Source organism: Schistocerca cancellata, chromosome 1, assembly GCF_023864275.1.
Source record: "Schistocerca cancellata isolate TAMUIC-IGC-003103 chromosome 1, iqSchCanc2.1, whole genome shotgun sequence".
Taxonomy (NCBI): domain Eukaryota; kingdom Metazoa; phylum Arthropoda; class Insecta; order Orthoptera; family Acrididae; genus Schistocerca; species Schistocerca cancellata.
Window position 1 is genome coordinate 728,126,748 of NC_064626.1, and position 25,818 is coordinate 728,152,565.

At 41.0% G+C, this 25,818-nt stretch overlaps 1 protein-coding gene across 6 annotated transcripts in view; it reads left to right on the top strand.

The window, feature by feature from the left end:
• Nucleotides 1-25,818, top strand: part of LOC126185168 (peripheral plasma membrane protein CASK) — a 530,963-nt gene that overhangs the window by 315,082 nt on the left and 190,063 nt on the right. For 4 of the 6 annotated variants that reach the window (XM_049928015.1, XM_049928042.1, XM_049928032.1 and 1 more), the window contains exons 3-4: nt 4,240-4,404; nt 14,248-14,316. In XM_049928015.1, coding sequence (XP_049783972.1) covers nt 4,240-4,404; nt 14,248-14,316 — 234 coding nt within the window. Of the gene's footprint in view, nt 1-4,239; nt 4,405-14,247; nt 14,323-25,818 lie in introns of all 6 variants that reach the window. The other 2 variants (XM_049928023.1, XM_049928050.1) reach the window with 1 other exon arrangement.

The window sequence follows — 25,818 nt, forward strand, 5'->3', positions numbered from 1 at the left end:
TTCAAATGGCTCTGAGCACTACGGGACTTAACATCTGTGGTCATCAGTCCCCTAGAACTTAGAATTACTTAAACCTAAACCTAACTAACCTAAGGACATCACACACATCCATGCCCGAGGCAGGATTCGAACCTGCGACCCCGGAAATTCAAACGGGAATCCCTGAAGGGAAGGCGGCGTTCTTTTCGAGCAGCACTATAGAGAAAATTTAGAGAACCGGCATTTGAAGCTGACTGCGAAACGATTCTACTACCACCAACATACATTGCGCATAAGGACCACGCAGATGAGATACGAGAGATTAGCTTTCATACGGAAGCATATCTACTAATTTTGCCCTCGCTCTGTTTGCAAGTGCAACAGGAAAGGAAATCTCTAATTGTGGTACAGGGTACCCTAGGCTACGCACCGTACAGTGGCTTGCGGAGTATCTGTGTAGATGTAGATTTGACTCAACATGACCATTTTCCGGGTAAACTAATTACAGTAATACTTGAATTAAGAAATGTTATAAACATTAGGTCACACAAAAACCATTCACAATATTTATAAATAAAGGTTTTTTCATGAATAAATAAGCCAGCATCGTTGCGCAAAGGCGCCCATGATAAATGACCACAGATTGTCCTGACGTATGGTTTAAACAATTATTAAGCCTGCTTGTCAGAAGCGTCCTTCGCACTCTTTTACAAAGGTGGTTTCAGCTGACATATGCGACTGACCCCTTCTTAAATTAACTTGATTTTGTGTTATCAGTTGTAATTAATATTTAAATAAAGTTACTGGCAAAATGGTAAACTGGTCGTTAAATAAATGAACAAGCGTGACAAAATGTGAGTTATTCGTGCTGTAAGCATTTTCTGTGTATTTGTGGAGGATGTGATGATCTGTCAGACATATGCATAATGAAAAGGTCGAAAAAACGTAATAAATGAAGAAATAAAATAGATAAAGATACGTGGCTTCCAGTGATGATAGCTATAGTGCACTGTCATTGTGTGAGATATCGTATGTTGAAATCGCAGGAAGCGTTTAAAATTGTTAATTTAGGGGTTCATTGTGAAAATGTTTATTCGCTGTGAAATATTAACTTCTGTAATTTTAAATATATTGAAATATTGCTGCATCATTGGATGCGCCTCATTTTTCTGAGATATCAAATGTATTCAGATTTGCTTTAATACACTACTGGCCATTAAAATTTCTACACTACGAAGATGACGTACTGCAGACGCGAAAGTTAACCGACAGGAAGAAGATGCAGTGATATGCAAATGATTAGCTTTTCAGAGCATTCACACAAGGTGGATTGCCTACAACGTGCTGACATGAGAAAAGTTTCCAACCGATTTCTCATACACAAACAGCAGTTGACCGACGTATCCTGGTGAAACGTTGTTGTGATGCCTCGTGTAAGGAGGAGAAATGCGTACGATCACGTTTCCGACTTTGATGAAGGTCGGATTGTAGCCCTATCGCGATTGCGGTTTATCGTATCGCGACATTGCTGCTCGCGTTGGTCGAGATCAGCATCATGATGGTCGCATCCGTGTTTGGTGACATCACGGTGAAGGCACATTGGAAGCGTGTATTCGTCATCGCCATACTGGCGTATCACCCGGCGTGATGGTATGGGGTGCCATTGGTTACACGTCTCGGTCACCTCTTGTTCGCATTGACGGCACTATGAACAGTGGACATTACATTTCAGATGAGTTACGACCCGTGGCTCTACCCTTCATTCGATCCCTGCGAAACCCTACATTTCAGCAGGATAAATGCACGATCGCATGTTGCAGGCCCTGTGCGGGCCTTTCTGGATACAGAAAATGTTCGACTGCTGCCTTGGCCAGCACATTCTCCAGACCTCTCACCAATTGAAAACGTCTGGTCAATGGTGGCCGAGCAACTGGCTTGTCACAATACGCCAGTCACTACTCTTGATGAACTGTGGTATCGTGTTGAAGCTGCATTGGCAACTGTACCTGTACACGCCATCTAAGCTCTGTTTTACTCAATGCCCAGGCGTATCAAGACCGTTATTACGGTCAGAGGTGGTTGTTCTGGGTACTGATTTCTCAGGATCTACGCACCCAAATTGCGTGAAAATGTAATCACATCACAGTTCTATAATATATTTGCCCAATGAATACCCGTTTATCACCTGCATTTCTTCTTGGTGTCGCAATTTTAATGGCCAGTAGTGTAGGTCCGGCCCCGTACTACCCTGGTGAAGTTAGATGTAGAAGCTTGCATCGTCGGTACAGGACACGGTACTAAAATTTTCCTTCATTCATATAATATTCTCAGATGTTCTTTACTTATCTATTCTGGATGGAACTGTTTGTTTACAATTAATTTCAGTTGCCTTCCAGAGTACTATATCCAAATCGCAGGTTATTCTCCTTACATTTGTTTTCGTTTTTCTGATATGTAACTCAATAATACTTTCAGTCGCTCACTACACTTAACAGTTCCTTCACAGAATTGATATGTGGCAGCTTCTTACGTTAATTTCATTTATTAACCCTAGTTTTAATGCCATGCTTTGTTGTTTTCAGTTATTACAAATCATCCTTATTTGCTTTGTTGTTGAATATCACTTTTACTGTGAGAGTTCAGTTTATTGTAGAATCTATTTTTCCACTTCTGCCCGTTGTGTTCACCTCTTCGATCAAAGGACCCTTACCAGACAAACGCAACAAAATATAGTCTCAGAAGTTTTGTGAGCCAGATCTGTGGTGATATACTTATGATAGAATTATTTGTACTCTATGGTGATACATGTATGTGCTGTTGTTCACGTACAAGTAACACATCGGGTGAATACCAGACTGCTGTATCCTCTTAAAAGTTTTCAAAGATGAGGCAACATAAACCAGTGCAAGTGAGAATAACAGTATTGCCATCCGTCGCGGATGGCAAATTTCCTAATATTATATGACATTAACTTTTTGTAGCTTTTTTTTTGGATAGAAGTGGCCTTTTGAGGTTTGCATCTGTATTTCCTGTTACCTTGCATAATTTTACAGAAAACACATAAAGTATTTTATTCTCCTAATCTCGTGATTTTCTTGTAAAATAGGGAGGAAATGCACTTTTGAGCATATTTTAAGCTATTTTGAGGATCACAATCTGATTTCCTCTTCGCTGTTTAGTTTTAGGGTGGATTTACGGTAAATGTGGTAGAACAACTTCTTGATGATTTTGTGAACAATCCCTTCGCTTATGCCTTACTGTTAGATCTGTGGAAATTATTTGTCATTGTGTCACTCGAAATGCTAGAGTGCTATGATATCTAAAATAATGAACTGCCATTAATTAGATCATACTTGACTAACAGAACTCAGGTGGTTAGGGTAAATAACTCTAAATCAAACGCCCTATCAGCCTGTAGAGGTGTGCCACGAGGTTCAGTGCTTGGACCCTTTCTTATTCTGGTGTTAATCAATGACTTGTCTACTTTCTTGATTCACAGTATTCAGTAAAACTGTGGACCGAATCTCATGCTGCTAGTACAATCTTCGCATGTGGGGCAAAGCTGTGAGAACAATTTCTGGAGTTGAAAGCATTTAATGTTCTAAACATCTTGTCTGCATCCTCCCTTTAAATTAAAACACATTTTCTCTCCACAAAAAGCAAAAGAGTGTATCAATTTGTAGAGCAGCTATGTGTGTTCCGATGAAACTAGAAGTAGAAATAACATAGACACGAAATTTAAAAAACTTTGTAAGACCAAAGTAGTTTTAAAAACAAAGGGATGAAGATGTATAACAAGCTGCCCACCATTAGCGAGCGACGTATGTAGTGATGTTTTTAAGATGCATCTTCATCAATTGTTAGTTGATAAGTGTGTTTATAGTGTTAGGGAATTTGAATGTACATAGTAAATCTTCTCATCCCCATGTATTCTTCAAACCCATCATCTACTGTAAAAATTAAGCTCAGAAGGAAATAAAAATTCAATATTGTGTATTCCTCAAATTGTTAAATTCTGTGCAAAAACTTCACATTTGTATAACATAAAGTGTGTATAGTCTTCCTTACCAGTTCCAAGGGCACCACATTAATGTGATAACTATACAGCAAATTTCTAGCCGTAAGATGGCAAACTAGTAAATGTGATTTGGAGCTTTCATTGTAAAGTTATCAGTGTCAACAGATATTGGGTAAATAAATAAATGAATATAAAATTTGTATCCAATACAAAATACAAATACAACATTATCTTTATTTTAGGGTATAACGCTGAAGATGAATGAAGAGGGAAAGTGTATCGTGGCTCGTATTATGCATGGAGGCATGATACACCGACAGGCCACTCTTCACGTAGGCGATGAAATCAGAGAAATCAACGGAATTCCTGTTGCCAACCAGTCGGTCAACGCCTTACAGAAGATACTGGTAAGTACCGATAGTTGACTCACGACACTGAGGTGATAAAAGTTGTGGGATACCTCCTAATATTATGTCGGCCTTCATTTACCCAGTGTAGTGCAGCAGCGCAATGTGGCATGAACTCAAGTTGTTGGAAGTCCCCTGTAGAAATATCGAGCCATGCTGCCTCTATAGCCGTCCATAATTGCAAAAGTGTTGCCAGAGCAGTATTTTGTGCATGAACTGACCTATTGATTGTGTCTGTAAAAGTTTCGGTGGGATTCATGTGGGGCAATCTGGGTGGCCAAATCATTCACTTGAACAGTCCAAAATGTTCTTTAAAAGAATTGCAAATAGTTGCGGCCTGGTGAGATGACATTGTTTTTTGCGAACATGAAGTCCATGAATGGCTGTAAATGGTCTCCAAGAAGCAAAACATAACCATTTCCAGTCAATGATCAGTTCAGTTGGACCAGAGGACCCAGTCCATTCCATGTAAACACAGCCCACACTATTACGGAGCCACCACCAGCTTACACAATGCCTTGTTGACAACCTGGGTCCATGGCTTCACGCGGTGTACACCACACTCGACCCTTACTGTCAGCTCTTACCAACTGAAATTGGGAGTCATCTGACCCAACCATAGTTTTGCAGTCGTCTATGGACCAACCGATGTGGTACAAGCTCAGGAGAGTCACAACTGTCTAGTTCGTGCTGTTAGCAAAAGCACTTGTGTCAGTTGTTTGCTCCCATAGCCCATTAACATCAGATTTTGCTGCACTGTTCTAACGGATACATTAGTAGTATGTCCCACATTGATTTATGCGGTTGTTTCATGCACCATTGCTTGTCTGTTAGCACTGACAATTCTACACATATCCATAATCACGTCGGAAACCTTTTCACATGAATCACCCTAGTACAAATGACAGCTCTGCAAAGTATAGCCATTTTATACCATGTGTATGTGATGCTATCGCTATCTGTGCATGCGCATATCATTATCCCATGACTTTTGCATGCGCATATCATTATCCCATGACTTTTCTCACCTCAGGGCATTTTATTCCATTCTTTAATTGGCTTACTGATGACTCACTCAAGCAACTACCAATGACTTTTATAAACCAGCATTTAGTCATTCAAAAGACCATGATATAATTCAGGAGGTTATCATTTTTTGGTTTCAGGTATAAAAGGTTTTGTTCACTTATTCAACACAAATACATATAATAACATTTAAGTCATATACAATAATTTGCATGAAAACAAACTAACAAGGGAAATCAGAAACATGCAAACACCATGTCTCATTGCCACCATTGCACAGATGCTCCGTATTCTTTCATGGTTAATTCATACATTTGTCAGTGAAACAAGACATATACAAAGGGCGTTCAAAAAGTTTTGCACAGTTGTCTCTATTTTTTTATTTTTGGCAGGAGGAGAATGAATTTTTTTTTTTTTGAAAATACTTGGAACATTCAGGTATACATTGAGCCCACTCAGTGTAGCCTCCATCAGCTGTGACGCATCTGGCCAAACGTTCTTTCCATGATGTAAATGATCTTTGGTAAAATTCTGGGGATTGACTTTTACACCATTGCTTGACACAGGAAATAAGGTCTTTCTCACTATCAAATGTTTTACCATGCAGGTGGGCCTTCAGACGACCAAAGAGGTAAAAATCAGACTAAGCCAAGTGTGGACTTAGAGAGGGTGAGGAACAATTTTCCAACCCATTTTCCTTATTTTCTCCTGCCTCATAAGGGCTGTGTGGTGTTTGGCATTGTCATGGTGTAGTCTGATGAGCTGACCTTGAAGCTGTGCTCGATGGTCTTGATGGCATTGTGGAGCCAAGTTCCAAAAAGTCAATGAAAATGACACCACTCTGACCCCAGAAGGAGGAGGCCTTCATCTATTGGCCTGTTGTTCGTGAAAGTCTTGGTTTCTTCTTCTGAGGGGAACCCGGATGACGCTACTCCGTGGATTGGGTTTTGCTCTCAGGTTCGGACAGAAACAACCATGTTTCATCCTGGGTAATGATGCCGTCAAAACACTGTTTCCACTCTTCAGTAAAGGTCTTCATGAGACCCTCACACACATTCTTCCTCATCTTTTTCATTTCTCTTGTCAATAATCTGGGCACCCCACGTGTACAGATTTTTCTATACTCTAGTGACTGTACAAGTGATAACACACTACACAATGACAAACGAGTCACTTCAGCAAGCTGTCATGTCATCACACATCTGTCATTTTGGATGATTTGATCAATAATCTCGTTATTCACATCACTCACTGCCATTGATGGTCTACCGCATTGTAGATTATCCAGTAGAGAGAAATCACCTTCTTTAAACCTCTGCAACCACCACTGTATACTACTGCGATCCACTGGGCCCTCCCCGTAAACAGGGAGCAATTTCCTGTGAATTGATGTGGCAGAGTCATCATCGGTCTTGAAGAGGAACTCCATCACTGACCATTGTCGCAACCTGGCATCTACTTCACGGTCCATTATGGCTCACCTGTAAATAAAAGAAAATACTTATATATACCAACTTATAGCTAAATGTTCCAAGTATGTTCACAAAAAATTTCATTCACCTCCTGCGAAAAATAAAAAAATTAGAGATGACTGGGCAAAACTTTTTGAATGCCCTTTGTACAATCCCTTTTCTGTACCCTTCCTTGCCTCAAAAGGAAAAGCAGTGCCCAGTTTTAAAAGCTTTGAATGTGGATCATGTATATACATAATGAGACCTAGCCTTTGTTATCAAATGATGTATCTTTGTATGTCCCATTGTCAGGCAGTTTATTTTTTTAGTTTTATTTTCTTGATATTGCCACTTTCTAAATCAGAGAGAGAGAGAGAGAGAGAGAGAGAGAGAGAGAGAGAGAGAGAGAGAGAGATTAGGGACAGGGGCATGTTTGAATGTATGACATTATCTTTGCAGGTGGGTTGTTTTAAATTTTCCAGTTAGCTTGTTTAGAATTGAATTGAATTGGAATGTGTTAACTGGGTGGTTGAAAACAAATAGTTTAACATAAAGTTATTCTCAAACTGAACATAGGTTCTGTTGTGAAATGGACAAGGTGTACTGATTGTATTCTCCACCAAAGCTGGGATGGAGAAGCACAGCAGGAGGAGGTCCCGGTGAGGACACAATAACTACTTCACTTATTTTTTATTAATTTATTCATCTTAGCTCCACCCTGTCACTGTTTTGAAGTGGCTGTGGACAGGCCCAAGGACAAACACAGGTCTTTAATTAATGTAACCAACTCATACAGTCATTTGAGTGTGTTTCCATCTTCACATGTTTGTTGTTGTGGTCTTCAGTCCTGAGACTGGTTTGATGCAGCTCTCCATGCTACTCTATCCTGTGCAAGCTTCTTCATCTCCCAGTATCTACTGCAACCTACATCCTTCTGAACCTGCTTAGTGTATTCATCTCTTGGTCTCCCTCTACGATTTTTACCCTCCACACTGCCCTCCAATGCTAAATTTGTGATCCCTTGATGCCTCATAACATGTCCTACTAACCGATCCCTTCTTCTAGTCAAGTTGTGCCACAAACTTCTCTTCTCCCCAATCCTATTCAATACCTCATCATTAGTTACGTGATCTACCCACCTTATCTTCAGCATTCTTCTGTAGCACCACATTTCGAAAGCTTCTATTCTCTTCTTGTCCAAACTAGTTATCGTCCATGTTTCACTTCCATACATGGCTACACTCCATACAAACACTTTCAGAAACGACTTCCTGACACTTAAATCTATACTCGATGTTAACAAATTCCTCTTCTTGAGAAACGCTTTCCTTGCCATTGCCAGTCTACATTTTATATCCTCTCTACTTCGACCATCATCGGTTATTTTACTCCCTAAATAGCAAAACTCCTTTACTACTTTAAGTGTCTCATTTCCTAATCTAATTCCCTCAGCATCACCCGACTTAATTTGACTACATTCCATTATCCTCGTTTTGCTTTTGTTGATGTTCATCTTATATCCTCCTTTCAAGACACTGTCCATTCCGTTCAACTGCTCTTCCAAGTCCTTTGCTGTCTCTGACAGAATTACAATGTCATCGGCGAACCTCAAAGTTTTTACTTCTTCTCCATGAATTTTAATACCTACTCCGAATTTTTCTTTTGTTTCCTTTACTGCTTGCTCAATATACAGATTGAATAACATCGGGGAGAGGCTACAACCCTGTCTTACTCCTTTCCCAACCACTGCTCCCCTTTCATGCCCCTCGACTCTTATAATTGCCATCTGGTTTCTGTACAAACTGTAAATAGCCTTTCGCTCCCTGTATTTTACCCCTGCCACCTTCAGAATTTGAAAGAGAGTATTCCAGTTAACATTGTCAAAAGCTTTCTCTAAGTCTACAAATGCTAGAAACGTAGGTTTGCCTTTTCTTAATCTTTCTTCTAAGATAAGTCGTAAGGTCAGTATTGCCTCACGTGTTCCAACATTTCTACGGAATCCAAACTGATCATCCCCGAGGTCGGCTTCTACCAGTTTTTCCATTCGTCTGTAAAGAATTCGTGTTAGTATTTTGCAGCTGTGACTTATTAAACTGATAGTTCGGTAATTTTCACATCTGTCAACACCTGCTTTCTTTGGGATTGGAATAATAGTTTGGAACTGTAGGAAGCAACAGATAAGGTAGCACAGTGTACAGTGGACATGTGCTGTTAAGTAGATGGCATGGTGAGCTGGCATCTCCAGTGTGCTGGTGCTAAATTGACAGCAGTGGTGAGGCAATTCTTGTGGATTTCTGCAGAGCAGGGCATTGGCAACTGGCTTAGTGGAAGGTTGCAATGTTCCAGCTACACAGTGATGACTTTGCCCAGAGTCGAAGTATGGACTGATGTTGAAGAACAGGGCAGCCAGCTGGCTTAATGTTGGCTTCCCAGGCTGGGCAGACAGGCGGAGGTCCTCGTTTGTGTCCCAGCAGTGGCAGTGGTGATGGTGGTGGCTCCAGTTGACACAGAGTAGACATCGTATACTGCCCAACTTGCCAAATGCTGAAGTGCTGGTTTAAGTGGGCTTAAATGCTGTGACAGCTAACTGACTTTGCGGGAGGCATGCCGTTAGAGTGTCATGTTGAATTATCTGAAAGAAGGCAATGACCAGTTGTTGTCGATGGCAGTGGGTTAAGTTGTTGTTCTCCCTGGTGGTTGGCCGTGTTTTGTCACATGGATGTCTCCGGTGCGGAAGTACTAGAAGTCCATTCTTATCAGGAGTTGCTGACTGGTACCTGGCTGACTCCAACGTGTGGCCTAATTACCGTCCTGGTACTTCATTGCATTTAACTTATCCTCTTTACAGTTTGAACACCTCAGTGCTGTAACAGACAAAAAAGAAAAACAAAAGACATGTTTGTAATGTAGGTTGTATGCCCTCACCGTTCTCTGACATTTCAAGTGGCTGTATTCCAGTTATCCGATTTCCAAGAGAGCGTGGTCACTTGCCTTTAATATGTGCGTAGAAATGAAGTAAGTGTTTAGAAGGATGTCTAGGACAGTGGCAAAGTTAATACGTGACCTGCACTACAGACACATTTCTGGTTCCTGTCCTTTAATAAATCATGTTGGTTACCCCCTTCTCCAAGGAAAGCCTCAGGGTCACATACCTCCTCTTCCCGCAATCCACTTCATATCAATTCAAGGCTACTTACATGTGTTGCTAGTAAAAATCCAACATGCTGTAACTAAGTCTCTTACCCTATACAAAATTTGTGATCAGAATCCAAGCTGGTAGAAGTGGCTCACTTGTTCTAAGTAAAAATTCAAGGGAGTTGAACTATGACAAGTGTTCAGCAGAAAAGACACAGAACAGCACTATGCATATAATTGAAGTCTTTATTCAAAACTAATCACCAGAGGTCTGAGCACAACTAGCTCGCTGTTTCTTAAACCGAAGGATTCTCTGACCCCAGAATTAAGCTGCTATCATTTGAAGTTGACTATTACATTTTGTGTGACCTTGGAGATGAGCAGACACACACTATTGTCGAGCAGAATCAGTACTGCCATAAGCAGCTCAGGCCATTTGCTCTTGATTAACTTGTGTAGAATATGGAGTCTCTCAGTATACCTCACTGGTAATGGTTTTTCTGTGCTCAAGGAATTCAGATGCCGAAAAACATGGTGAGCATCACCTTACTTGCTGAGAACACAGCTCTGAATTTTTTAGGAGGAAATGATGACACTACATTCCTGGCCTTACATGTCTCTCTACACTATCCCAAAGCGGCATATGCAAATTGCAGCCAGTCTGGTTGTTATGGCATTTTTATCTTTTCATTTGAACACCCCTTATACAGGGTGTTAAAAAAAAGAAAGTCGAATACCTTGAGAGGTGGTAGTACTCATCGAAACAAGAAAAATAAATTCAATAAACATGGATCTGGACATGCATACTTTTTCTGATAAACATGTTTATGGGAGGTGTTCAGTGTGGCGTCCATTCACGATAATGCACCCCTATGTCCTGCAGCATAAGGTATGATGCAGGTTGTTGTTGTACCTGCTGGCACACATTGAAGATGCAATCCTGTAGTGTCCGCACATCATTGATTGGCGTGATGTAGATTCTGTCAGGGACAGTAAATGCCTTGGAAGAACACTTGAATCAGAATGGATGGTGTCTTGAAATGAGGTTTTAGGGATAATGGAATGAAGTTGAAATAAACCAGGCAAAATGAACTACCAAAATATATGATGAGTTTTGCTATTTGGGCAGCAAAGTAACTGATGCTGGGCAAAGTAGAGAGGATTTAAAATGTAGATTAGCAATAGCGAGAAAAATGATTCTGAAAATGGGGAATTTGTTTACACTGAATACAAATGTAATTATTAGGAAGTCATTTTTGAAGGTATTTGACTGGAGTGTAGCCTTGTACAGAAGTGGAATGCGGACTAGAAACTGTTCAGGCAAGAAGGGGATTGAACATTTTGAAATGTGGTGCATCAAAGGAATAGTGGATAGAAGATAAATTGGGTAACTAATGAGGAGGTGCTGAATCAAATGGAGAAGAAAATAAATTTATGGTGCAACTTGACTAAAAGAAGGAATCAGATGATAGGACACATCGTGAGGCATCAGGGAATCATCATTTTGGTAATGGAGGGAAATGTGATGTAAAAATTGCAGAGGGGGACCAAAGCCTGGCTACTAATTCGAATGAATGAACATCACAATACTTGTGAAGAGGTGAAGAGGCTTGTACAGAAAATACTAGCAAGGAGAGCTGCATCAAACCAGTCTTTCAACTGAATATGGCACTGACAGCAACAACACCTATAAGAAAACATTGACCATGGTATGAAAAACAACCAGATGTGGTGTTATTGAAGTGTGGGTACACCGACTACAGTCAAGTTGGAAAGACATACGTACTATAGTGATAATGTTATCCCAGTTTCTCAGCCAGTTCTCATGACAATAATGCTACTGGTATTAAAGTACCCAACTTCAACTGCTTGTGATGAGATACACCATGTTCAGATGTTGACGTATGGGATGGTCTGTCGATGGCAGTGCCAAAACCAGTAATGTATAAATATAAATAAATAGAATAATAGTGATCTATACTGAACTAACTTTGAAAAAATGCCAAAATTATTGCTGCCTCTTACATAGACCTCTTTTGGAGAGATTTATCTTCTTGTGTTTGGTTGACAGTAATGCAAAGTAAAGTGTATTCCCTGCCACACCATGCAGTGGCTTGCAGAGTATATGGTATGTAGACATAGATGATGATTAATCTCTAGGGAAATTCTACACAGCACCTCAGGGTGTCCTGAGGACAATATACTGTAATTCAGTAGAATTGTTATTGAACAAGTAGGCAAAAAGTTCCTGCTGATAAGTACTCTGACACAACTAACTGAATTTCAAAAATAAAAATGGTTTATCTTAATGAACATAGCACTTTCTGTGTTGTGTAGCACCTGTATACTTTGTAAGGCAAAAGAAGAGACCTGAAACCTGGCAGTGCTGTTGCCTTTAGTGAAGTCGTCTGTAGATGTGTGGCAACACTGAGGCTTTGCCATAGAGATACGTATAAAATCATGTTAGGTGATTGGTTGTGATGGACCCTGTAAATTGTGGATTTCCTCAAACTCACTAATTAATGAGCTAGGTCAAAACAACAATATGGTAACCAATATAGAAGGTCCATGACACATCTGACATCGGGTGGGGGGGTGGGGGGGGGGGGGGGGGGGGGAGTGTGAGGCACGTGGATTAATCAACCTCAAGAATTGTAGAGGAAACAGTTGTATAGCTCATGCTGGGTGCTGGCAAAGTTTTGCTATCACAGTGTAATCTACAAAACAAGTAAACAGTAACATAAGAAGCAGAAGAGTAACAAGAAATCGAAAGTGAGTGCTGATAAGATACCAAACTTAGCAAATGAAATAATATTCATTTATAAAAGCAGGGGTGGTGTACTGTCATATAGTAATGGTAGTGAGCACAACAAATGGCACACAGATAGAAAAACAAACCAATACACAAAAGAACATTGGTGCATGGCAGACTGAAACACATCACAGAAAACAGTTAACACTAACTTCTTTTGAGCTCTTGCTCTTTTTCTACTATGGGTGCACACGCGGACACACACACACACACACACACACACACACACACACACACACACACCTAAATGTACATGCTTGCTGCTACCACGAGCATGTATGTTTGGGTGTCTGTGTGGATGTGTGTGAAAATGTGTGTGGGTACTCTGACTAGAAAAAGGGCAAGAGATTGAAAGTTAATGTTAAGCGTTTTCTAATACATTTTTCTGTGTGACACACACATTTCTTTATAGGTAAATATTTGCCTTTCCTTTATTTTACATATTTTTCCATCCAGGAACTTCCATTATTGTGTTTCACAAAGGAAATATCCAGGAACAATGATCTTCAGTAACAAAATATTGTGGCCTTGTGGGTTCAAAAGCAAAAGTCAAATAGGAAGGATAATAATGAGTGTACAGATTTCAGGAAATAGTTACCAGCCATATCTGGATTTTCTCGTGTTGCATATTGTGTCTTGACAAACTACAGATACTGTTTTAGTATAGCAGCTGTTTGTTAACATCACATGGTCATAACTTGTCAGGAGTTTCACTCATCTAATGTGATTATCTAACACCAGTTCTAAAAATTGCATACAGATGTTCACTCAACAAGGCTGCTTCCTAATTATATCACTATGTAGCATAGCTTGTCACTCTAGTTCAGTTATGAGTAAAGTTAATCTATATTTTAAATTTTCTTCACTTCCAAGAAAATACTTTTGCGCGTTATTTTTACTTTAGTGTTGCAGAAGACTTCTTTTGGAGACCAGTGGCATTATATAAATTTTTTAATGCTATTATCATCTTTGAACAATATTTCTGAAACCATTTTGTGCAATTTATTCTTCTTCAAAAAGTTGTGCAGTCTTTTGTGAGTGAATGTCTTTTATCTATGATCTTTCAGATAATAATAATTCTAGTGTGTCATTTTGTGTATTGAAAGTACCATACTTGCCAGAGTTAGCCAACAGATTATATTTATAAAGCCAAAGTATGGGCTAATGAAAAATTGTATTTTCTGATCAGTAATTAAGAAATTATGTTTCATGAGATAGTCAAATTTATAATTTTTATTTTTATCCTTCATCAAATTTTATTATATTAAGCTCCAGGAATTCATTTATTGAAGTTAACACGAACTTGTGAGTATAAATCTTTTAGCCAAGTTTAAGAAGCTTGGACAGAGGACAGTCAGTGTAATAATAAAAGTAATTCATTCAAATTGGTGAGGTAATACTACTTTCTGTTTGTTACAGAGAGAAGCACGAGGATCAGTCACCTTCAAAATTGTTCCATCATACAGGAGTGCTCCACCGCCCTGTGAGGTACAAGTAAGCCCAGCTTCATCACAGCAGTTGCTTGATAGGAATAAGCTTGCCAGCTCTGCATATGAATGATGCACTCTGTGCTCCTCTAATTAGTTTACACCTTTTCCCCCTTCTATGAACATGGGAAGCAGGCTAATTTATTTGTATTTTAGAATATATACGTAAATAATTGGCCAATATAAAATTAAACATGAAAAAAATATTAATTAAAAAGTACCATATTCTTTTTTCCTGCACAGTGCTGCATCTTATTTATCACATATTTTGACAGTATGGCAGTCACAGTTCTGTTGAGGCACTCAAAACTCTAATTCTCCATGCACTCTGATAATGGAAAATTTACACAATCATTTCACAGAACTCATAAATTGTTGCATGTGAGTATCCAATGAATGGGTGTAAATGTTCAGATTCTACATTTGTGTGCTGCTGATCATGTGCCTTCTTTCTTTTTTGTTTTATTCTGTATTTTTGATTTCTTCAGAAATACACAAATTTGCTAGTAGCCCAAACCTTGAGAAGCACAGTGATTATCTCAGTTTTATTATGTGTGTTGTATCTCACTTCCTACAAATTTCCCATTTATTGCTTTGAGAAAAACTAAAACTTCATTCTGTCATTCACTGCTTCTGTTGTAAAAGAAAGATATCAGCTTATGATTAAAAAAAGTTCTCAGTTCTGCAAAAAGCCATCTTGCATGTTTTTAAAGTTGTTTTCCAATGTTGAATGAAGTATGCATTACAAACGTAAATTCAACTTAAAACTGAAGCTGTGATGATATTCTCAGGAAATCTAGGTGTATAGGCTATCAAGGCCAGTAACTATTTTAATAAAATCTTTTAGGGCTTTACAGCTGGATCATTCTGATAACTAAATAGCAAATACAAAATAAAATCCAACATTTCAAACAACTTGCAACGGGCCTGTTTGGGATGATGGAAGTACTATGTTGTGAAAGTGGCCTATATATTGCATCTTATTTTAGTTATCACAGCCCTGGGACATCAGTGAACTGTCCTCAACAACCTAGCAGTTTTGTCACCTGTAGAAAACTGTTACTTGTTGGCTGAAATATTTGCTTTCCTTTGTTAGTTGCTATTTAGTTTTCAGAATGATGTAACCTACTGTCGTTAAGGATTCCTAATCTCCTTAAGGATTTTATTCAAATTGTTGGTAATTATGTGTAATAACTTCAGAAGAACTACTTCCATCATTACTTTGTATGCACATTCCGCAAAGAAAGTGTGCGTAATCATACAGCTGTTGAATAGAAAATAGTTCCTGCAAAAAAATGTGATATGAAACAACGTTTTGTGTTGAGATATGTTACTACATAAATATGAAAGGAAAGTTTGTTGCACATAAATTGACTCAAAGGAGATGGATGGACTTTTGTTCCTCCTCCAAAGAAAATGAAGGGATTGAAGGAAAAGCAATAAAATGCATGTTAGATTTTAACACAAACTACACTATCCCCCCCTCCCCACACACCACACATAAACACTTGTTGCACAAATAATAAAGCTTTATGTACGGCAAAACTGATTGAATGAAACTGTAAATATTGTTTGTACATGTTCAGCCCTACAAAACATCACCTTGTGCACAGTACTCTATTAACTATTGGATGTTATAGGGCTGTGTAAACTGAGTAAGACCAAAATGCATCTTTGAATAATTAGTTTCTTACTCTGTTTTATTTAAAAAGAAATATATGAACTGCATGCACTCCTGGTACAGACCAGTAGTGTGAATTTTGAGAATGTTGGCGTTAAATTTAAGAAAAAAACAGATTGGCACATCATTTGCTGTGTAACAGACTTCCCTCAGCAGAACAAAAAAAATTTCTTTCAAAAGTTATAAATTATAAATTCATCTACTGTTGAAACTATTTTTACAGAGCAGAATACTGACACAGCACATCCATTTAAATCGTGATTTAGCACAAACTTAAGAAGTGAAGTTCATCACATAGTAGTTGGAAGATAAAAAGGTGAAGATGAAACTTTACTTGGTTAGCAACTTGAGAAACCACATACTTGATGTATTTAGCTTTCTGAAAGCATGGGGCTCATATCAGGGTCTATTATTTTTTGGTTGCGCATTTACTTTTGCTTTTTGTGGTTGGATGCCATTGTCACATTGATTTAAGGGGAGGAATGTCGTTTACCATATCCTTCAGCAAATTTCTAAACTGTGTTGTCTATGTTTCCATGTGTTTTTATGTTTGTTTTTTAGGCATAGACTTAGTAACCAACCTGCTATTTCCATATGTGGTGTGACAGACTGCCTGAGCCCAATCTCTGGGTGATTTGTGTATGAGGCCTATGTTATTAATCCAGAATGCCAATTCGGTCACGATTTGGGTAACCTCCTTGCAAATGAGAGTTGAGTCCTACTCATTGTACTGTATGAGCAAGTAATACACAGAAAGCCAAAGAAACTGGAACATTTGCCTAATATTCTGTAGGTCCCCCGTGATCATGCAGAAGTACCATGGACTTGACTAATGTCTGAAGTGGTGCTGTGGGGAACTGGCACCATGCATCCTGCAGGGATGTCCATACATCCGTAAGATTAAGAGGGGATGGAGATCTCTTCTGAACAGCACATTGTAGGGCAGCCCAGATAGTCAAAGATGTTGTTGAATGACAGGTGAGGTATGAGTGGCGGCAACTTGAAATTAGCGGATGTTGAGGCCTGGTGGATAACGGGAAGAGAGGATATACTGAAGGGCAAGTTCCCATCTCCGGAGTTCAGATAGGTTGGTGTTAGTGGGAAGTATCCAGATAACCCGGATGGTGTAACACTGTGCCAAGATGTGCTGGCCGTGCACCAAGGCATGTTTAGCCACAGGGTGATCCCCATTACCAACAAACACTGTCTGCCTGTGTCCATTCATGCAAATGGACAGTTTGTTGCTGGTCATTCCCACATAGAAAGCGTCACAGTGTAGGCAGGTCAGTTGGTAAATCACGTGGGTGCTTTCACACGTGGCTCTGCCTGATCGTGTACACCTCTGGGTTACAGGACTGGAGTAGGTGGTGGTGGAGGGTGCATGGGACAGGTTTTACACCAGGGGCGGTTACAAGGGTAGGGAAGGTGGTTTGGGGATTTCATAGGGATGAACCAAGAGGTTACGAAGGTTAGGTGGACGGCGGAAAAACACTCTTGTTGGAGTGGGGAGGATTTCATGAAGGATGGATCTCATTTCGGGGCAGGATTTGAGGAAGTCGTATCCCTGCTGGAGAGCCACATTCAGAGTCTGATCCAGTCCCGGGAAGTATCCTGTCACAAGTGGGGCACTTTTGGGGTTCTTCTGTGAGAGGTTCTGGGTTTGAGGGGATGAGGAAGTGGCTCTGGTTATTTGCTTCTGTACCAGGTCGGGAGGGTAGTTGCGGGATGCGAAAGCTGTTTTCAGGTTGTTAGTGTAATGGTTCAGGGAGTCCGGACTGGAACAGATTCGTTTGCCACGAAGGCCTAGGCTGTAGGGAAGGGACCACTTGATATGGAATGGGTGGCAGCTGTCATAATTGAGGTACTGTTGCTTGTTGGTCGGTTTGATGTGGACGGATGTGTGAAACTGGCCATTGGACAGATGGAGGTCAACGTCAAGGAAAGTGGCATGGGATTTGGAGTAGGACCAGGTGAATCTGATGGAACCAAGGGAGTTGAGGTTGGAGGAAATTCTGGAGTAGTTCTTCACTGTGAGTCCAGATCATGAAGATGTCATCAATAAATCTGTACCAAACTTTGGGTTGGCAGGCCTGGGTAACCAAGAAGGCTTCATCTAAGCGACCCATAAAAAGGTTGGCATACGAGGGGGCCATCCTGGTACCCATGGCTGTTCCCTTTAATTGTTGGTATGTCTGGCCTTCAAAAGTGAAGAAGTTGTGAGTCAGGATGAAGCTGGCTAAGGTGATAAGGAAAGAGGTTTTAGGTAGGGTGTCAGGTGATTGGCGTGAAAAGAAGTGCTCCATTGCAGCGAGGCCCTGGATGTGCGGGATATTTGTGTATAGGGAAGTGGCATCAATGGTTACAAGGATGGTTTCTGGGGGTAACAGACTGGGTAAGGATTCCAGGCGTTCGAGAAAGTGGTTGGTGTCTTTGATGAAGGATGGGAGACTGCATGTAATGGGTTGAAGGTATTGATCTACATAGGCAGAGATATGTTCTGTGGGGGCTTGGTAACCAGCTACAATGGGGCGGCCGGGATGTTTGGGTTTGTGAATTTTAGGAAGTAGGTAGAAGGTAGGAGTGCGAGGTGTCGGTGGGGTCAGGAGGTTGATGGAGTCAGGTGAAAGGTTTTGTAGGGGGCCTAAGGTTCTGAGGATTCCTTGAAGCTCCACCTGGAGTTCAGGATGGGGATTACCTTGGCAAACTTTATATGTAGTGTTGTCTGAAAGCTGACGCAGTCCCTCAGCCACATACTCCCGATGATCAAGTACCACGGTTGTGGAACCCTTGTCAGCCGGAAGAATGATGATGGATCTGTCAGCTATCAGATCACAGATAGCCTGGGCTTCGGCTGTGGTGATGTTGGGAGTAGGATTAAGGTTTTTCAAGAAATATTGAGAGGCAAGGCTGGAAGTGAGAATTTCCTGGAAGGTTTGGAGAGGGTGATTTTGAGGAAGAGGAGGTGGGTCCTGCTGTGTCTGTCTACCAGCGCTTTCCCGTTTGGTAAGTCACACACACACACACACACACACACACACACACACACACACACACACACACACACACACACAATCACTCAGACTCAGCTCATGCACACATGACTGCCATCTCCAGCTACTGCGTCAACAATATCTGAGCAGCAGATCCAAACAAACCATTCCCCATGCCTCCCTGCCTCTTGTCGGCGGCTGCTACACTAATGGTAAGAAGTGGTGGCAGCACTGACTGCAAGCTGATGGTAGTGGTAGGAAGGGGAGAAGCAGTAAGAATGAGGGAGTAGGAAGTGGCACATGTACTCAGCTGCATCTGGCCAGTGATGATGCGTGACATCTCAGTATATAAACCATTTCATCTACTGGGGCAAAAACATGATTTTTCCAATTTTTTCTCAAATTTCCCTGATATTTTCTTGATTTCCCTGACATGTTTGAACTCCCTGATATTTCCCTGATTTTCAGAACTTGTGGCAACCCAGTTAACCCTTTCACCTCCTAGTTCCTCTAAAATAACCGGGCACCACAGGAGGTAGGAGGCTCCCTACAGAGACCCTGTCTGCTTGCTCAAAATTACTTGTCATTCAATAAAATATTTCTTGAAGATTCTTTGCAGATGATGCTGTCATTTACCATGTTGTTAAGTCATCAGATGATCAAAACCAGTCGCAAAATGATTTAGACAAGATATATGTATGTAGCAAAAAGTGACAATTGACACTAAATAATGAAAAGTGTGAAGTCATCCACATGAGTACTAAAAGGAATCCACTAAATTTTGGTTCACAGTAAATCACACAAATCTAAAGGCTGTAAATACAACGGAATACTTAGGGATTACAACTAAAAATATAATTTAAACTGGAACAATCACACAGATAATGTGGGGATAGCAATTCAAAGAACATGATTTATTGGTGGAACAATTAGAAAATGCAATGCATCATCTAAAGAACTGCGTACACTGCACTTGTCCTGTCCCTCATCTGGAGTTCTGTGTGGTTTGGGATTAACATCAGATAGGATTGATGGAGGACATTAAAAAATGGAGTCATTGAAAAAGTTCATATAACGGCAGCTCTCTTTGTATTAATGTGAAATATGGGAGAGTGTGCCATCATTTGTGAATTGGGGTGGCAATCATTAAAACAAAGGCGTTTTTCGTTGTGGCAGGATCTTCTCATGCAATTTCAAACACCAGCTTTCACCTCAGAGTGTGAAAATACATACTGCACTGGGAGAAATGATCACTGTAATAAAATAAAAGACATAAGAGTTTCGTGTGTTCATTTTTCCCATACACTGTTTGAGAATGGAATGATAGAGAAATAGCATGGAGATGGTTCATTGAACACTCTACCGGGCAGGTAATTGGGAATTTAGAGTAATTATGTCAATATAGCTGTGTATGTCAATGAAGTAAATATATGTTTAAATTGTGGCACAATGTTCACCTCAAAATTGCTGGCAATGGGCTCCAAAGACTCTGGCCTGGTACAATGTGCTTTCCATGACTAGGCCACAAAAAGCAGGACAAGACTTTCTTATAGTAATCCTGTTGCAGCATAGTAGATGCCCAACACAGTAAGCAAGGTTCGATGAAATCGCAGCCACAGGAATATCCAACAGCAGCAGTGGAAATCCTGCATATGCATGGAAGACAACACTTCAGTCCCTATTACGGGGAGCTTGTTCTTTGTCAACAATGACCACAATACTCATTATTACATATTGTAGGAGTTACACAATGTGATCCTGCAGCAGACCTGAGAACCATATATTCAAAATAATTGACAGTAAATCTAACATGTCACACTATTTTGTTGTCAGTAATCTAATGATGCCCACCAGATAATACCTTGCTCATCATTAGGTTGTACACAATGCTCATTCCCAAAACTGTCTAAAGTAAAAAATATTCATGAAATGACAGTGATACAGACCAAAACTTAAGCTACCATGGAAACATGGCTTTAGCTAGAAAATCAAAAAAGGAGATAAGAAGTGAAAATGGCTCATTACAAAATGATTAAAAACATCTCAAATTACAGTTCAGCAGAAAATGCTAACCAACCTGGATGATGACCTGGTCTACATGACTGCAAGTAGGCAGCAATGCATCTCATTTGTAGACTTTTGTCTAAACAAAGGAATAACTGAATAATGAGACTCTCGGTCTAATAAAACAAAGTTGGATTTCTAAAAAATAAAACATGCAACATGATTTATAAATAACTTAAAAACACCATATAAAGAAAGAAATGATTGAGCACAAATTATAAATGAAAAACATAAAACGACTATAGAAGAAATGTAAGAGTTTCAACAGAACAAGAAAGTTAAATGAGATAAATGACTTACTTGAAAAAATTGTTCAACTGATTGACATTTCAGCTTCATTGGACACTTGGAATTTTGGGAGCCTTATACACAGTGAAGTGCCAAACAAACTGGTATGGGCATGCATATTCAATTACAGAACTATGTAAACAGGCATAATGCGGCACTGCGGTTGTCAATGCCTATATAAGACAAGTGTCTGGCACAGTTGTTAGATCAGTTACTGCTGTTAGCATTGCAGTTTATCAAGATTTAAGTGACCTTGAATGTGGTGTTATAGTTGGCGCATGAGCAATGGGGCACAGCATCTCTGAGGTAGCGATGAAGTGGGGATTTTCCCATACGACCATTTCACGAGTGTACCGTGAATATCAGGAATCCTGTAAAACATCACATCCCTGACATTGCTGTGGCCGGAAAAAGATCCTGCAAGAACGGGACCAACGACAACTGAAGAGAATCAGTCAGTGTGACAGAAGTGCAAGCCTTCTGCAAATTTCTTCATGTTTCAATGCTGGGCCATCAACAAGTGTCAGCACGCGAACCATTCCATGAAACATCATCAATATGGGCTTTCGGAGCCAACTCGTATACCCTCAATGACTGCACGACATAAAGTTTTATGCCCCGCCTGGACCCGTCAACGCCAACATTGAACCATCGATGACAAGAAACATGTTGCCTGGTGGACAAGTCTTGTTTCTAATTGTCTCGAGAGGTTGGATGTGTATGGGTATGGAGACAACCTCATGAATCCATGGACCCTGCACGCCAGCAGGGGACTTTTCAGGCTGGTAGATGCTCTGCAATGGTGTGGGGAATGTGCAATTGGAGTGATATGGGACCACTAATACATCTAGACACAACTCTGACAGGTGACATGTACACAAGGATCCTGTCTGATCACCTGCATCCATTCATGTCCATTGTGCATTACCAAGGACTTGAGCAATTCCAGCAGGAAAATGCAACACCCCACACATCCAGAATTGTTATAGAGTGACTCTAGGAACACTCTTCCGAGTTTAAACACTTCCGCTGGCCTTGTCTGCTTGTGTCTGTGTATGTGCGGATGGATATGTGTGTGTGTGCGAGTGTATACCTATCCTTTTTCCCCCCTAAGGTAAGTCTTTCCGCTCCCGGAATTGGAATGACACCTCACCCTCGCCCTTAAAACCCACATCCTTTCGTCTTTCCCTCTCCTTCCCTCATTCCTGATGAAGCAACCGTTTGTTGCGAAAGCTTGAATTTTGTGTGTATGTTTGTGTGTCTATCGACCTGCCAGCGCTTTTGTTTGGTAAGTCTCATCATCTTTCTTATAGATACATTTTTCCCACGTGGAATGTTTCCCTCTATTATATTCATGTCATTAATTTGAACCCAACAATTACGTTCGTTATTGTCACTGTTACATTTCGAAGTCTTTTCTGTCGTCTTATTTCCTCCTCCTCCTGTTTTTGCCAGTAGTTTCACTTTGTATTCACCTTCTCCTTTTTACCGTAATCCACTATACAATTTTATCCCGCCAATATATACTCAATAATACGTAATAATACGTAACCCACTTCCAAACCATAACCAAAAAAAATTTATTTCCCCTTTCAACACTACCTCTGCTATAAAATCCACCGTTTCTAGTTCACAAACAGTTCCTTTCAGCTATTAAACAACCTTTTCGGCTAGTTTTAATAACTTTTGTTTTATTTCCATTTCCGTTTTTCTCACATCACCGATCATTTTTAGCCGCTTCCCACAGGTTTTAACCTCATTATTTCTTCATCAGACAATTGTTAGCCTCATTTCCATAATCTGCCACCACAAAACCACTCCTTTTAATACATCCTCACGTAGTTTTTTCGAAATTTTCCCGAATTTCTCCACCCTTTAACGTGTTTTGGCGGCAACACAACCACCAAACCTTCATGCACATCGTTATCTACCTGCACAAGTTCACCACAGGATCAACATAGCCCAGCTCTAACCAACACTTTTTCGCCTTTTTTCACACCAGATCTCCATTTGCTTTCTAGCTCACCTTTATCTCCCCCCATATATTTTTATATTTATTTTCATTTTCATTTCAGCCTCATGTTACACTTTCCACCTTCTAGTACCATGTCACCCTCACAACACCTCCACAACGACCCCATTAAGTTTTATTTACATTCCCTCCGCAAACATGCCTTCGCCCTAGCCAGATTACACTCCCATATTTTATTTTCTCAGGCTTGTCTGACATTTGGCATCACCCCCAAAGGCCTCACACTTAAAGTTCCCATCTCTGGCTGCAACCCTTCTTTCCATCAGTCCCTATACCAGTTCCAAACTGAAGAATCCATTGCCCTCACCCACCTAATCCTTCACCTACACATCAACTCAGCCAATGAACACACCCGTCAACTCCTATCCTTAATAAAAGTCCTGAATCTTTCCTCTCCCACATCCACACTGGCTGTTCACAGCATCCTCCTACAGGCCGACCGCAAATTAGAACAGCATGCCACCCTCCACCTTAAAAAACTATCCAATCTCCTGGTTTCCCACCTCCAGAAAGGCAGCTTACTCACCCTTCACAACCTTTCCAGCAAACCTCAACCTCCTCTCATTGCACACAAACCCAGTCTCTCCCATCTACTCAATCTCCCACTTCCAGCTCCACTCCCTCCAAAACCTCAAAATTCCAATCAACACAATCTGGAACCACAACACCCCAATTCAGTAGTTAACCTTTCCTCCAAACCTCTCTCCCAATCCGAAACCTATGTCCTATCCAAAGGCCTCGCCTTCAGCCCCACTCCCAGATTTAACCAAACAGCCCTCGTCAAAGATTTACTGTCCTACACCCGTACTCTCTGCTGGAAATATCACTTTGCCACGAAGAAAAATGATCCTAATCCTACTCCTAATGATCCAACTCCCCAAGACACTATCCAAATTGAACCCTGCCTGGAACAGTTCCGTCCTCCGTCACAGCGGGACCCACCTCCTCTTCCTCAAAATCACCCTCTCCTAACCTTCCAGGAATTTCTGACTTCCAGCCTTGCCTCTCAATCCTTCTTAAAAAACCTTAATCCTACTCCCAACATCACCACTGCTGAAGTCCAGGCTATCCGTGATCTGAAGGCTGACCAATCCATCGTCATTCTTCCGGCGGACAAGGGTTCCACGACTGTGGTACTTGATCGTCGGGAGTATGTGGCTGAGGGACTGCGTCAGCTTTCAGACAACACTACTTACAAAACTTGCCAAGGTAATTCCATTCCTGATGTCCAGGCAGAGCTTCAAGGAATCCTCAGAACCTTAGGCCCCATACAAAACCTTTCACCTGACTCCATCAACCTCCTGACCCCACCAACACCCCTCACCCCTACCTTCTACCTAAAATTCTCAAACCCAATCATCCCGGCCGTCCCATTGTAGTTGGTTACCAAGCCCCCACAGAATGCATCTCTGCCTACGTAGATCAACACCTTCAACCCATTACATGCAGTCTCCCATCCTTCATCAAAGACACCAACCACTTTCTCGAACACCTGGAATCCCTACTCAATCTGTTACCCCCGGAAACCATCCTTGTAACCATTGATGCCACTTCCTTATACACAAATATTCCGCACGTCCAGGGCCTCGCTGCGATGGAGCACTTCCTTCCACGCCGATCACCTGCCACCCTACCTAAAACCTCTTTCCTCATTACCTTAGCCAGCTTCATCCTGACCCACAACTTCTTCACTTTCGAAGGCCAGACATACCAACAATTAAAGGGAACAGCCATGGGTACCAGGATGGCCCCCTCGTACGCCAACCTATTCATGGGTTGCTTAGAGGAAGCCTTCTTGGTTACCCAGGCCTGCCAACCCAAAGTTTGGTACAGATTTATTGATGACATTTTCATGATCTGGACTCACAGTGAAGAAGAACTCCAGAATTTCCTTTCCAACCTCAACTCCTTTGGTTCCATCAGATTCACCTGGTCCTACTCTAAATCCCATGCCACTTTCCTTGACGTTGACCCCCACCTGTCCAATGGCCAGCTTCACACGTCCGTCCACATCAAACCCACCAACAAGCAACAGTACCTCTATTATGACAGCTGCCACCCATTACACATCAAACGGTCCCTTCCCTACAGCCTAGGTCTTCGTGGCAAACGAATCTGCTCCAGTCCGGAATCCTTGAACCATTACACCAACAACCTGAAAACAGCTTTCGCATCTCGTAACTACCCTCCCGACCTGGTACAGAAGCAAATAACCAGAGCCATTTCCTCATCTCGTCAAACCTGGAACCTCCCACAGAAGAACCCCAAAAGTGCCCCACTTGTAACAATCTCCGCTAATTTCTAATTTCAATTTGCCGCCGCTCATACCTCACCTGTCTCTCAACAACATCTTTGCCTCTGTACTTCCGCCTCGACTGACATCCCTGCCCAAACTCTTTGCCTTTACAAATGTCTGCTTGTGTCTGTATATGTGTGGATGGATATGTG